General features: G+C 42.4%; 1 protein-coding gene across 2 annotated transcripts in view; it reads left to right on the top strand.

Annotated features, from left to right (window-relative positions):
- Lrguk (leucine rich repeats and guanylate kinase domain containing) overlaps positions 1-15,061 on the top strand; it is a 104,352-nt gene that overhangs the window by 53,975 nt on the left and 35,316 nt on the right. For both annotated transcript variants that reach the window (XM_021165014.2, XM_085840750.1), the window contains exons 12-15: positions 1,871-1,967; positions 5,643-5,756; positions 6,644-6,845; positions 9,366-9,461. In XM_021165014.2, coding sequence (XP_021020673.1) covers positions 1,871-1,967; positions 5,643-5,756; positions 6,644-6,845; positions 9,366-9,461 — 509 coding nt within the window. The remainder of the gene's footprint in view (positions 1-1,870; positions 1,968-5,642; positions 5,757-6,643; positions 6,846-9,365; positions 9,462-15,061) is intronic.

Here is a 15,061-nt window from a genome sequence, read left to right as displayed (position 1 = left end):
GCCCACTTGCTTGAAATTGCTTCTTTGTGTAGTCTCTGTTTAGAAACCCTTCACAGCTCCCTGCCACTCAGTCCCTTTGTTGGGAAATGTAAATTCAACATAGCTTGTAAAGACTTTGCTGAGGGTGCACAGCCTGGGATGCCAGGCCACAGACTTATCCTTCCCGACTGTCAGGGACAGCAATAGAGAGAGAGGCCCAGGTCTCTGCCCAGGCACAGAGAGAAATGCCAGTGCATTCCAACAACAAAACAAATGTCACTGTGTTTTTAACATGTTCTCTTTTGGCATCTACCATGTAAATGTAACATTGAGACCTGAAATTTTCCTGGTATGTTTAATTCTTGATCATAATAGAAAGAGAGCAGCCATATGAATTTTAACCATCTCTGGTTCTGACTTGTAACATGGAGGCTTTTGAGGCTCAGTTTTGTATTTCCTAATTAATGTGTTGTCACAGAAGTTGACTGGAGCCATCCTGGTATGACTGTTTAACTCTGCTTTTAAATGCTGTGCAAAATAAGAAACCATACCTGCTCTGTGGTCTCTTCTTTCTCTTTTGTAAATGAATCAGCATGTCAAGCATCTACTGATTCTCCTCTCCTATTTCAGAGCTGTTAGATACTCTAAACTTCAGTCTTATTCCCAGAACTTACTACTTCGAAGGCAGAAGGCTAGGAGATCTAGAGTCTTGGGGAGTTGCGAACTCTGTGTTCTGGTTCTGGGGCCATCACCAGCCTGCAGGGTGACCTTGGACAGGTCACCTTTGTAGTCACCTTTATAATGGTGAGCTTCGCAGCTGTGCACCTCACACCTTTCATTTTCTCTTGATGTTACAGTAATTATAGTGAATGCCTACAATGTGCCAGGTGTTGGGAATGCAAGGACAAACTAGAGGGCAAAGGTCTTCCAGCTAGATAGTGTGCTGGGACGACAGGAAAGTTATCAAAGGAGATTTCAGAGTAAGGGTGTGTGTGTGTGTATCTGTCTGTCTGTCTGTCTGTCTGTCTGTCTGTCTGTCTGTCTCTGTGTGTCTGTCTCTATGTGTGTCTGTCTCTTTGTGTGTCTGTCTCTGTGTGTGTGTGTGTGTCTGTCTCTGTGTGTATGTGTGCATCTGTCTGTGTGTCTGTGTGTGTGTGTGCCTGCGCACGTGCACATGTGTGGTTGCCAATGCTGTCTCAAGACAGTAGATAGCTAAGGTTTCTGTAGTTAAGAATTCATTCAACACTAGAACTGTGTGTTCCCACAGAGGCTTGTGCATAATTCTAGTCTAAAATCACAATCCAGGAAGAATGAGGTGTCTCTGCCCTCAAGTGGAGGAAGAGATGGGCCCTGCACAAGCAGTTGGGAATGCAGATGGTGCAGGCTGCGATTGTGGGAGCATAAAGACCTGTATACTGTACCAGAGGAGGTTAGGAGAAGCATTCGGAAGGTGACGCTTAAGCACAGTCCTGACAAAGAAGCAGCCATGTGTGTGGAGAGAGGGGAGAGGAGCCTACAGAAAATGCTCATAGATCAGAGAGAATGTGAAAGCAATCGATGCTATACTTCTTCAACTGTCATTATGTGGTGGCAAGGGGGGCGATTCAGAAAGCAATAAATAATGTAAGTAAAAATTGGATATCGATGAACCCAAATTTGTATAATCCTCATAGATTATAGTGATTAACTATAGTCTAACACTTCTAAGGCACACTGTTTTCACAATTGCATTACTTTATGATTTATGATTGGTGGGGTCGATTTCATTTGTAAAACATTCTTCACAATGAAAGCATTTCCATTGTGACTTTCAAGTTCATGAAAATAGACTGAGCTCTCTGTTTCTGACTTTGGGGCCTGTCACATGAGCTCTCTGTTTCTATGACTTCAGGGCCTGTCACACCACAAGACCGCCTTACTTTGGTGAAGGGGATCGAGTTGATTATCATTTCATTTCCCAAGAAGTTTTTGACGAAATGCTGAGCATGGTAAGGCAGGTCCCTGCTTTTCTGTTTTTGTTTTGTTGTTTGTCTTGGTTTTGGTTCGTTTTTATCAGGTAAGAAATAGATGCTCTTTACCAGGAGTCTAAGGAAACAGTGGTTTCTGAAATGGTAAAGATAAAGATGAAATGTTTTGCACTTGCTAAATCTGGTTCTGTGTGAGATGTGCTCATTGCTGAAGGCGGTACACAGTCCTTTGGCTTCAAATACATTTTCTTAAACACTTGTTTCTTCTCTGCCTTCACCTGGAAGGGACTCCTCACAACTTGGATGTGTTTTCCCAGTTGTGAGTACACGCTAACGCAGTGCATACTCACTCCCAACTTTGTTACCCAGAAAGAGCATCTCCAATCACCATATCTCTCGCGCTTCTCTTACACCACACCTCGTAGTTTTGCCTACACCACAATCCTTCCTGTCATCGAATGCAGCACCGAGGACCAGTGAAGGACCAGTCCTTCCTTTGTGCCGTGAGCAGTCAGCATTCAGCCAGGAGTACTGTATCTCTTCTTTCTCTTTTCTCCTTCCCTTCTTTCTCTGTCTTCACCCCCAAACAATGGGCCTGCCATAAACCTCCATTGTGCACAGTCATGGCTAACTAAGCTTGGGCCATGCAATTACATTAGCTTGGTTTTGCCCAGCTGACTACTGTGGTATGTGTTCTTAGGGCTCATTGTGTACTCACAGAGAAAGCACGTGAGCAAGTCCCATTCACCCATCAGCTTTCCCCATAACCTTGTCAAAAGAATGTCTTGGACATCATAAGCCTCTTCTCTTGGGGCTGTAGTTTGACAGGTCTGCTTGAGTTATTAAGAGTCTTCTAGAAGTTCGTATTTCTACCAGCCTTTAAAGGAGATTTGAGGCGTGTCTTCACTGTACTAAGAAGCATTTTTTTTTCCTCAGAATCCTAGGATGAAATCTCCTTCGATCCCACCATGGGAGTTAAATTCTGCTGTGAGAGTGGGACACCCTCTCTGGGAGTTTGGTTTATTCTGTTCTCCACCCGCACCACCTGCTCCCCGATGTCCATAGCTTATCAGGTCTATAATCAAGTTAGTCTGTTTCAGTCCCCAGTCTAGGACATCGATGCACTGCTAGGCTATATTTAGCTTTACGGTTTAATGCCCCACAGAAATCCCCATGTATTTGAGAAGCACTCATTTTTCCTGTCTCTGCCAACACATGTTACTCCAATGTAATTCTCATCAGAGTTTCACCCTGATCTCCTTTTCTTTAGCGTGTGACACTGTTTCGTAGAGAGAGCTAAACCAAGAGAGTCATAAATCCATGATACGCTGTCAGCCCCCCAACCATGCCCACACTGTCAGCCTTGTGCACGTAGAACACCCCTCCACGCACCACCTGCCCACACAGCCTGACTCTCTCAACAGACACTGTGGCCTGTCCACCCCCAGATGCCTACTGTGAGCAAGCCTACCTAGCCACTGTGACAGAGAAAGCATATGGACCCCCACGCTCTCCCATGGTCATGTGTCTTTTCAACCAACACTTTCCTATAACCAGCAAATCATTCCTCATTCCTTAGCCCACAGTTCACAGCCCACAGCCCACAGTCCACAGTTCACAGTCCACAGTCCACAGAAGTACATCAGCCCTTTCTACACGCGCTGCACTTAGTCAAGGCGCCCCTTCTCTGGTGGAAATGCAACCACTGGAGGCTTCTATTGTGTGACCATTGCTACTTACTAGGAAATCCACATGCACTGTGTGCCTGGCCAGAGCTGGGGAGTTGCATCATCTCAAGGCTTAACAAGTCAGTTGAGTGGGGTCTCTTTTATGTTATATGTACGATGCAAGGTCTCTTCCAACCATGCCTGTTTCCAGAAAATGTTTATGAGATACACAGGAGAAGTAAACAAATATCTATCTGAAAAATAATTCAGATATGTGTACATTTTGGAGACAGAGCACATGATAGAGTATTAGCTTTCCAGAGAAACAGACGCAGTAAATAGGGTGTGTGTGTGTGTATTTGTATAATCTCTCTTTTATACACACACACACACACATTTATATGCATATCTAGTCACACATGTGCGTGCACACACACACAAAGACACATATTTATACATATACATATATGTAGAGAGAGATTGGCTTATTAGAGTATCACACACGTGTGGAGATTGGCAAGCCGGAACCTTCTGTGTGGGTGGGCAAGCTGGAGACTTAGGAGATGCCGCAGTACAGGTGAGGTCCAAGGCTCACCTTTCTGTTCCATACAAGTCTTAAAGGGATTGGATGCAGCCCACCCACACTCCAGACCAGTCTGCTTGTTCCAAGTTCACCAGTTTCAATGTTAACCTCACCCCCAGTCACTCTCCAAGTTGACCCATGAACTTAATTAACCATCACACATGGTAAACACACCGAAGCATGAAAGGTGAGCCATAGCTACATTCATAGATGTACATATTTAAATGCATACATACATACATATGGAAAAGAATCACAACTTTTTTTTTTCAAAGAACAAGGAAATCATGAGGTTGAAAGAATAAAAAATGAAGGACATGCGTTGGTGGGTTTTTAACTTTGATTGTAATGATTTTCCTCACCAACCCCAGTACACATCGTCCCCTGAAACCCACCCAACCTCAAAAGGCACTCTGTGTCTCCTGCCAAAACTCTCTCCTCTGGCAGATAGCCAGTCTGTCATCTATACATATCTGCAGAACATCTGGAGCCAGGAGGGTAGCAAGAGACTCTGGGGCTGCTGCTGCTGTTAATGATGGCAGCATTAGACTCCCCAACTGCTCGCTATTTTTAATGATGCTTCCACCATTTGATGGGGTTGGGTGCACCCCTGAACATTATTTATTTTAAAGTCATGCATTTCAGAAGGCATTTTACCAAGGTCAACGAGGTTTTTTATTACTTCTACTGTTATCAGCTTCGAAGTTTAGGGTAGGCCTAATGGATTAATAAATATATCATCAAAGAAAAAGTTACCATTTGAAGGGTGTGGTTTTTTAACCTACATTTTCTTTTCTTTTTGTAAGGAATACAGCTGACACAGGAAATGGGCCTCCAGGATATACAGAGAGGGTGGTATTTCTATTTAAATGACTATAGTGCAGGCAACAATTTTGTTGACTAACATTTAGGGTACTTTCAATAAAAAGCCATCTTTACAAGGAAAACCAGGCTGGGCTTATTTTTCTTCTTGCCAAGCTTTTTAGGATATCTAAACAGCCTTCAGGGTTACCCATTGCTCATGGCTTATCTTTAAATGCAAGGAATTGAGGATTGGGGTCCTTGTCTGGAGGCCTGGGATGCTGGCATAGCTACAAGGGAGAGGGCGAGCCATTAGTTTTACTCCCTCCATGAAGAAGGTTTGTGGTAGGAATTTGTCAGGAAATAGGTAAGCAAGCACCATGGTCTGATCTATCAGAAGCTTCCACCCATAACCCTCTCACACATCCTGTCAGTAGCCTGTCTCAGTAAACCTTGTCATAGGTAGACTCCTGAAGAACCCGCCAGAGCTTAGCTGTTCCACTGCCCCATGTCCCTGTTGCTCTTCTGCACTTCCTAACAACTTTTCAGTTCTATAGACTTACATGAGAGTAAGACATTAAGTCATTTAGTCATTACATTACAGCAACTGTTATGTGCAAACTTTTGTATTTTTTCTAATTCCAGGGGAAATTTATTTTAACATTTAATTATGGCAATCACAATTATGGATTAAATAGGGACACGATAGAAGGTATTGCAAGAGATGGATTAGCAAGCTGCATACATATGGAATTGGAAGTAAGTATTTTTCATTCAACTGTGAGTATGTGTGGTGTGTATGTGTGTATGTTGAATGTCTGAAGTTGGGGCTACAATATCGGGCTAACATACTGCTGGGCACAAGAGAAATGCTGTAGAAATGTCAAGTGGTAAGCTGATTGTCACTGTGGGGTAAGACCCGTAAAAGTAAGTGACAAGATTTAGATCACAGCCCCATTCAAGATGTATTGCCTCTTATTTCCTCAGAGAAGTGACAGGTGGCATAGATGCGTGAACTTAGCCAATCACAGTGGTAGCAGGGTCTAGCCTCCATAAAGAAGACATGTTTTAGACAACACTCACTCATATTTGGCAGCCCCTTCCCCAACCCCGCTAAGTTCAAGGACTGTCTCTGTGACTGTAGTACTCTGACCATGGTGCTAAGTTTTATATATCTCTACCTCTACCTATCTATCCTGTGGTACCAAGGTGATGAATGGAAGAAAAGCACCATGGGAACCCTTTTTCCCTGGGAAGAGCTCTGTCTTCTAGTGCTTCAAGGATGCCCGTTGAAATATGGAATCAAATTACTGCTCAATAATAAAATGGCAATGCTGCCCTATTTTATGCCCAGCAATTTTCTTTTTCCTTTCTTTTTTTTTTTTTTAACAGCCATATTCATTAGAAGGATTCATTTGAGGACAACCAGGTGGAATTAATTGTAATAGTTCCTACGACAATTTAATATTCAACGAAGAGGGAAAAGTAGGCCAGCCTTGGACTATTTATAGGGAACTAGCACCTGATTGTACAGAAGAAATGTGCTCTTGAGTGTGATGCTGTGTGGTGGCCCTGAGTTGTCACATGTTCCCACAGTGATGTCCACAGTGTAAGCTGTTTCTGACTTACCTCCTTTAACCACCCAGGGTGTAAGAAGTTTGAAATATTCCTATTTTGAGCCTCGATATATCTTGGTGGTGCCTATGGACAAGGAAAAATATGAGGGATACTTGCGGAGAAAGGGATTGTTCAGTCGCGCAGAAATCGAAATTGCCGTCTCCAGGGTGGACCTTTATGTTAAAGTTAACCAGAAATATCCAGGATATTTTGATGCAGTAATCAATGCAGGTCAGTAATGCCCGGAGTTTTATTGGTTTTTATTTATTTATTTATTTATTTATTTATTTAAGTATACAATCAGTGCTATATTAGTCAGGGTTCTCTAGAGTCACAGAACTTATGGAATGTCTCTATATATTAAGGGAATTTATTGTGATGACTTACAGTCTGCACTCCAATTAGCCCAACAATGGGCAGCTGTGAATGGGAAGTCCAAGAATCTAGTAGTTGCTCAGTCCCACGAGGCTGGGTGTTTCCCCTGCTCTTCTGTATAAGCTGGAATCCACAGGAGGTAGGTTCCAACAGATGTGCTGGCAAGTAAGTGCAAGCAGGTGCAGAAGAGAGAGCCTTCCTTCTTCCATGGTCCTTATGTAGGCCTCCAGTAGAAGGTGTAGCCCAGATTAAAGGTGTGCACCTCCACCCCTGGATTTGGAAATTGCTTTGTCCCAGGCTGGCCTTGAACTCAGATATCTGTTTACCTCAGTCTCTTGGGATTAAAGGTGTGTACTACCTTGTCTGGGTCTAAGCTTTTCATGGCCACTATGCTTCAAGGTCTGGATCACAGATGTGCCCTCCATTTCTAGTCTGTAGTCCATTCCACACGTACTCAGGTTGACAGCCTGTTGTAATTACAAGCTGCAAAAAGCTGCAGAAGTGGGTAAGCACCTGTGAGAGCCAGGCTCCCACTCTTCCCATCAGAAGTTAAGCTTCATCAGTCCATAAGGTTGAGACTAATTCAGTTGTATAAAATGGGGACACAGATTTCTTCCCCTGGGGACATTGTGATAACAAAGATATCTCATTTGAAAAACATATTTAAGCTTTTAAAGGCACATGAAGCTCGGGTATTTTTATCATAACCTATCTTTACAAAGAATCATGACTACTGAAAATATTGAAAAATTTAAAATATCTGGGTAAAACACCTTTAAAAACTAACTTAGAATAAAGCACGTCTTTTTTTTTTTAACCCAGATATTTTCAAATTTTATCACCACAAAGAAATAATAGATGTTTGACGTGAAGGATGTGGTAGTTATCCAAATTTGATCATAAATACATTGTATTTATGTGTTGAAACCATAATGTGTTCAATAAATATGGAATAATTATGTCAATTAAAATTATATCAAATAAAAAATTAAAGATAAAAATGGCTACTAATTTGAAGCAGAAGCCAGAGAGAAAGATAGGGAAATTGTTGAAAAAATGGAACTTTCTGTATGCTTTTAATTATAGTACTTCATATATCCATGAAAGAGCGGGAAGCACTCTGTATAATAAGGAGATGATACCTTGGAGCGGTAAGATGGCTCAGCGGGTAAAGATGCCTTTACTTCCAAGCCTGATGACCTGGATTCAATCTCTCGGACTCATGTTGCACGGTGGAAGAAGAGAACTGACTGGCTTTTGTTTTGTTTTGTTTTGTTTTTCTGCTTTTTGAGATACGGTTTCTCTGGGTAGCCCTGGCTATCCTGGAACCCATTCTGTAGACCAGGCTGGCCTCAAACTCAGAGATCCAGCTGCCTCTACCTAGAGGCATCCACAAGCAGATCTCTGAGTTTTGGGCCAAACCTGGTCTACATATAGAGAGTTCAAGGCTAGCCAGAGTTACACAGTGACACTCTTTTTCAAAATAAATAAGTGAATTTTAAATGAGTAAATTAAATAAACTCTTAATAGCCTTTTGGTGAGATGCTGGGTAGAAAGGGAGACATTACGTTGAGCCATATGATATTGCTAGTATCCCACTATTATGCAAATGACAATTTTACATGGTTCATTTAATCGTTTTCTCAAGCCTCTAAATTGTGTTAACGTATTGCTTATCTATATTGGTTTTATACTGCTGCATACAAATGCTCACAGTTAATGCCTAACCCAGAGCCTGCTTAGCCTGTTAGGTCAGCATAACAGGACTCAGTTAAGTGCTAAGATTAAGGTGTTGGATGAGCTGAGATCTCATCTGAAGGCTCTGGGGAAAAACTTAGCTCCCAATTACCTTCTCGTTGGCAGACTGCAGTTCCTTGAGGTATGGGCCTGAGCTCCTACTTCTTGGCTGGCTGCCTCTAGAAGGCTGTGCATAACTCCTTGAGGTTATTCTTTAGTCTTGTCTATATGGTGCTGGCCATCTTCTAGACAGCAGAGAGCAGGTTGAATGTCTGACTTTTATTCTGTCACCAACTAGACAAATCTATCCTTCCCTGGCTATGATCTGAGTGAACCACCTGGGAAATCTCCCTTTACAGTCACTTGTGCTGTTGGTGACCTTAACTGTACCGTTCATCCCTTCTGTGTATAATGTAAAATATTCGTGGGCATGACTTCTCTTCACCTCCATAGGTTCTGCCCACACTTGAGGGGGTGAGGGGTGTTATAGGAGAGGGAAATGTGAGAGTCATCTTAGAATTTTATCTAACACAACAGCAATAGGATGAAATGTAGTGATCCAGTCAGTTCCCTCACCATTGAACACTGAGTGTTTGGACATGATTGTAGCACATTAAAATGTTGTGTTGTTTGCTGTAGATGACCTGGACATTGCCTACCAAAAGCTCAGCGAGCTCATTAGAGAATACCTGGGGTTGACTGAGACAGCTGCTAAGACCTTGGCTCCAACTGCAGGTATTGACCTCTCTCCTTTGTACCAAGTTGATTTTCCATGGAAAATAAGGCAGCCTTGTTCCTCTTGGTTACTCATTAGCTGGGCTAATGCTGGCTCACAATGTTTAATTCCTACATTTTTTTTTTCTTGGGATATATGAATCAGCCCCTGTGGGTCTGTTAATGATGCTTGATCGGGGTGGGGCAGGGGAGGGGCTAGCCCTGCCACTCACTGGCCGAGCTGCTTGGCTGTTTTGGGCTCCGGTTTCTTGTCCTGAAGAATAGATACCACACTTCCCTCCTGCCTCATGAGTCCTGAGCAGCAAATGTTGAGGGACGTGCAAGGGCATTGACTTGAAGTCTAGGAATTCAAAGCCTAGAAATTTCAAGACATGACTATTTTGAGATGTGTTTGAGCTGCTTGTCCCTCAAGTTTGCCTCACACCTACTTGGATGGCGACTTACTAAAAAAGTATCTGGAGAAATTAGAACCTTGTGCTTAATGGTATGTAAAAGGTATGTGGCTGCTACAAAAAATTAATGGTATGTAAAGTCCTCAAAAAAAAAAGACAACTTTTGTGTGATCCAGCTGTTTCACTTCTGGATAAATACCCTAAGCCACTGAAAGTGAGATCCCGAGGAAATAAGACACCCTGTTCATAGCAGTTCCATTCACATTAGCCAAAAGTTGAAGCCACCATGGCGGTCCAGTGATGGACGTATACTCTTTTATGTTATCTCATCTTAAGAGGGAAGGAAGTCTTGGCACACAGTGGGACATGAACCTTGAAGACAGTGTGGTGAGTAAAGCCAGCTGGTCAGAGCAGACTAGATCCTGTACAAATGCATCTCTTTGAGGTATTTAGAGCAGTCAAGGGAACAGACAGGAAACAGACGCCTAATGACAAGAGGCTGTGGGGAATGGAGCGCTACTGTTAACATTATTTGCAAAATGTTAACCTAAGATGGTTGCTGCTTTGTAGAAGCCTTGTAGCTTGGTGGTCCAAATAGGATTCTGCTTGCCTGATGGCTTTCGTACAGGCTGAAAAGGGAGGCCAGGCGATGACCTTGACAGAATTCAAGCACTAAAGCCCACTGGGCCCTTTGCAGTTGTGTACTCTCTTCCTAAGTCAAGTACTCCTTATATTTTGGACAGAGGTCCGTGCAGTACCAGTTACTCACAGATAGGAATGCCATTTCTGCCACGCAGAAATGTATCTCATATGTTAAAGGAATGGAGGTTAGGACATGCCAACTAGAAGATACTTGATGAAAGCTTGGTCTGTCCAAATAGGCTAGTGACCTCCATGGAGCTCTCTCTTGAGGAAATATGGCTCCCTGTGCTTTAATTCCTTGCTATCCAAGCAACCTTGTAATCTTTAATTTGGTCCCCTGGGTGGAACTGGCCCCTGTGCGGGCTATATCTTACGTGAGAACACGCTGCCCTGCTCCCTGAACCTGCCCCATCTCCCATTGTAAATTAATAAATTGGTGTGCTGGCTTTTACATCAGTCTCTTGTGGATTTGGATAAACAGTGATTAGTCCCCTGGGTAGCAGAGAGATGTGTGTTTCTGTGTGGTGCTGCTGAACTGAGGAGCAATGAGCAAGACTTGGCACAGTGGCCTGCAGGCTCCGTCACTGTATTCTGTTCCTCTTCCTATTCCTACAGAGATCAGGACCCCGACTATAGCGTGCAGTGACTACCTAGCAAATTAACAGGCAAAATAATGTGTGCACAGGAAAGTAGACTGCCACTTTAAAGTGTATAGCAAAATCTTACTTATTTGGAATAATTAGGTTACGCCTATCTGATTTAATGAAGGTATAAGTTATAGAATTTATAAAAGTGTTATAACTTCTCAGAAACATTTACTAATCGAAACCGTGGCATCTTGTTATTGACTAATGAAATTTTAGCTTGAAAATAGACAGGATGGAATACAGTCAGTCATCAGATCTATATCATCAACAGAACCTTACTTTTCTAAAAGGTTTAATATTCTGAAAAAGACTGTGTTTTCTTAAGGCAAAACCTTATCTCATGTTTACAGTTAATTTGCACAGGGAGTTTTTTTTTTTTTCAGTTGATAATTAAAGATAAACTTCCACTTGAGTGGCATTGTAGAGATCAGACAACATTCAAGTGAGTATATTTGAAATTCTAATGAATATAGTCCTTATTAATAAGCTTTTAGGGCATCTCTGGTGGCCCCAGGAGTCAAGCCAGTGGCATCTGTGAATTGCAGGACTGTAAAATCCTTGCCAAGAGTGAGGGTCACTTGGTCGTAGGGTTAGTGCAAGTGAATGGGGCCTGGTCTGTTTCATTGCTGCTTCTGTAGTCAAATTCCCTGACAAAAAGCAATTTGGAGAAAAAGGCTTTCAGGTGACAGCTCATCACTGTGCGAAAGTCAGGTCACATCACATTCGGAATCAAGAAAAATGAGTGCATGTACGCTTGCTTGCTTGTGAGTGCTTAGCTTGAATTCTCTGTTCTCGTGTAGCTCAGAACCCCCTGCCTATGGAATGGGGCGGGCCATGCACGCACATTGAGCTGAGTTTTTCACATAATTAACATAAAGTTCCCCTCTGACATGCCTTCAGGTCAAACCAATGTATACAATTTTTCACTGAGACCCTTATCTTAGTTAAGGTTCTACTGCTATAAACAGATACCATGACCAAGGCAACTCTTACAAGGACATTTACTTGGGGCTGGCTTACAGGTTCAGAGGTTCAGCCCATTATCATTAGCATGGCAGCATCCAGGCAGGCATGGTGCAGGAGGAGCTGAGAGTTCTACATCTTCATCTGAAGGCTGCTAGCAGAATACTGACTTCCAGGCAGCTAGGATGAGGGTCTTCAAGCTCACACCCACAGTGACACACCTACTCCAACAGGGCCACACCCTCTAATAGTGCCACTCCGTAGGCCAAGCATATACAAACCATCACAACTCTCTTCCCAGGAAAGTCTAGGTTTTGGGTCTAATTGGCCAAAGTAAACATCATAGGCCACAGACATATTTGCCTTCCCATGAAACTGTAGATCCCATGAGAAGGAGCCAGCCCCAAGCAGGTGTAGCATCCTGGGCCTAGCTGGAGCCTTGCCTCTTTCCCTCTGCTCAGAACTGAGTTATTTTGTTCCTAATTTCTAATACATACATATACATATACATATACATATACATATACATATACATATACATATATATGTGTGTGTATATATATGTGTGTGTGTGTATGTATGTATTTGTATATATATATATATATATATATATGAAGATATATGATATATCATAGAATATGATATATGCATATATATTGTGATGTAAATATACTTTATATATAATATATAATCTAGAAATTAAACATCTTAGTATAGGAAAATTTAAAAAATAATTAAGATTTTAAGGGAAAGAAAGTAAAATACGTATTTACAATTTTGTGAGAGGTTAGTCTGAAGGATTATATATCTGGATTGGGTATCTGAGGCCTCACTTTTCTGTCTTAAATTTAACTAGTAATCATTATTTCAAATAGAGATAAATTTGTAAAATCATCTTTTTCTTAAAAAAGGAAGAAAGGAAAAGAAAACCGTATGTAACATTGTGGCACATTATTGAAGTCTGGCTTGGAAAGCTAAGTCTTTTCACAGCTAGATTAAGACAATCCATGTGCTGAGCCCCAGTACAAACAGAAATCTTATGTTCAGTAACATCATCTTTCCAAAAAGGATAATCCTGTGTCAGTGCAGCCTAAAGACAGTTCTCAAATATGTGAAGTAATGATACACAGCTTCATCCCTAGTAATCAGAAGTTGCCTGCTTGTCACTGGGAACACGATGATAATGTCCACGTAACAGTAAGGTTGAAACAGAATGAGAAAGGGAAGGCTAGGAGCTGTGTCCTGAGGTCAGCATCCACCAACCCAGCCCTGGACACCTGAACCCTCGCCAAGATGGGCTAGGTGAATTATGCATGCATAAAGAGCTGTAGCTATACCGTGATGATAAGCTCCTTAGATGTGCCGTTAATTTTAAGTGCATACCAATTAAGTATGACACGGTCCTACTTTTCCCATAGAAATGTAGGAAATGCTTGTTTTTAAAGCGTGCAGTTAACAATATAGCTTCTATGAAACAAGAATAAACTCAATTGATTGGCAACTTGTCTCTCCCTTTTAATGCTGCGACCCTTTAATACAGATCCTCGTGTTGTCACCCCAACCATAAAATTAGTTTCATTGATTCCCCATAACTGTAATTTTGCTACTGTTATGATTCATAAATATCTGTCCTTTCTGATGGTCTTAGTTGTCTCCAGCACAAGGGTCATTTGACAGGGGTCGTGACCCACAGGCTGAGAACCACTGGTACAGCGCCTGGGTCTTAGTTTGTCACTGCTTCCGGGGAGACCTTGAGGAAGTGGAACTAATGAGCAGCCTGTGGTCTTGCCATCAAGGTTATGGAATGAAATTATAGTTTTCCTAATTCTGATTAATGATAAAGGGAAAATGGACCAATTTGCCAGCCCATAAAGTGGTGCTGTTATCTTCTAGTAAAGGGCATGGGGTCATTTAGCCAAATTTCATGAGTTGTTAAATCATCAAAGTAGATAAAGAAAACCCTGTCTGCCCGACTGTAAGATTAAAAGGAGAGCTCCCTCAGCCCTGAGTCCCATTCTTCTTATGCTTTTCTTTTAAAGTTGTATACATGTGTTGCATGCATCCTGTAAGCATCTATAACTCGCCATTTTTTTTTTTAGCAAATTTTACATTTACTTACACACATGCACTTGTGACGATCAGTCAACAACTTGTGGGAACTGATTGTCCCTTCCCCCATGTGGGTTCCAGAGCTCGGACTCACTCAGCAGCAAGAGCTCTAACCACTGATCGAGCAATCGTGCGAACCCTCGTTTTCCATTTCAATCATGTTAGGTGTGGAATTCGGTGCCAGCGACTGCATCCCCAGTGCTGTGTAGCCATCACTGCCACCTGTTTTCAGAGTTTTTCATTGTCTGAAACATCATCCCTATATTCATTCAGCAGTAATCCCCTTGCCCCGGTAACCTCTGATCCACTTCCTGTTCTCTGCCAGTTTACCTACTGGAGTTAGCCTCATCTTTTAATCTAACCTTGTTTCTTCACTAAAGTTGTGTTTTAGTTTATATCTGTGATAAATTCAGTGGTGAAAATGATGAGCCGAGGGCATCATCAGGAGTCCTACCAGGAGGGAGGCTTTTCGGTCTGCCCGCTTGCCCTTTCCATTCTTGGGGGGAGGGGGCTTCTAGCTTGACTTGTTACAAAAGAGGACCAGACTGGAAGGCTCATTGTGAACCCAAAGTGGCACAAACCCATCCTTCCTCAGTGGAGGAGAGACAACGGTCAGGGATACATTGGCTGCTGGAGACGGACCACTCTGGGGTCACCAAGGTCTCTCCCAAATGGAGCCCAGGTGATTCTTCAAGGTTATTCCAGGCTGATGTGTTAGCTCTGACTAATGCACACTTCAGAGCTATGCTGTCTGGGCTGGGTTTAGATGGTATTTAGGTCACCAGGAATACGTCAAGGCTTCTGTCATGTATGATGAGATGACTGTATCCAGGAGACCAGAGCCACT

Source organism: Mus caroli, unplaced genomic scaffold (genome assembly GCF_978045245.1).
Source record: "Mus caroli unplaced genomic scaffold, Mus_caroli_1 scaffold_7, whole genome shotgun sequence".
NCBI lineage: Eukaryota > Metazoa > Chordata > Mammalia > Rodentia > Muridae > Mus > Mus caroli.
Note: the sequence above shows the minus strand (reverse complement) of the source record. Positions and strands in the feature narration are given on the sequence as shown.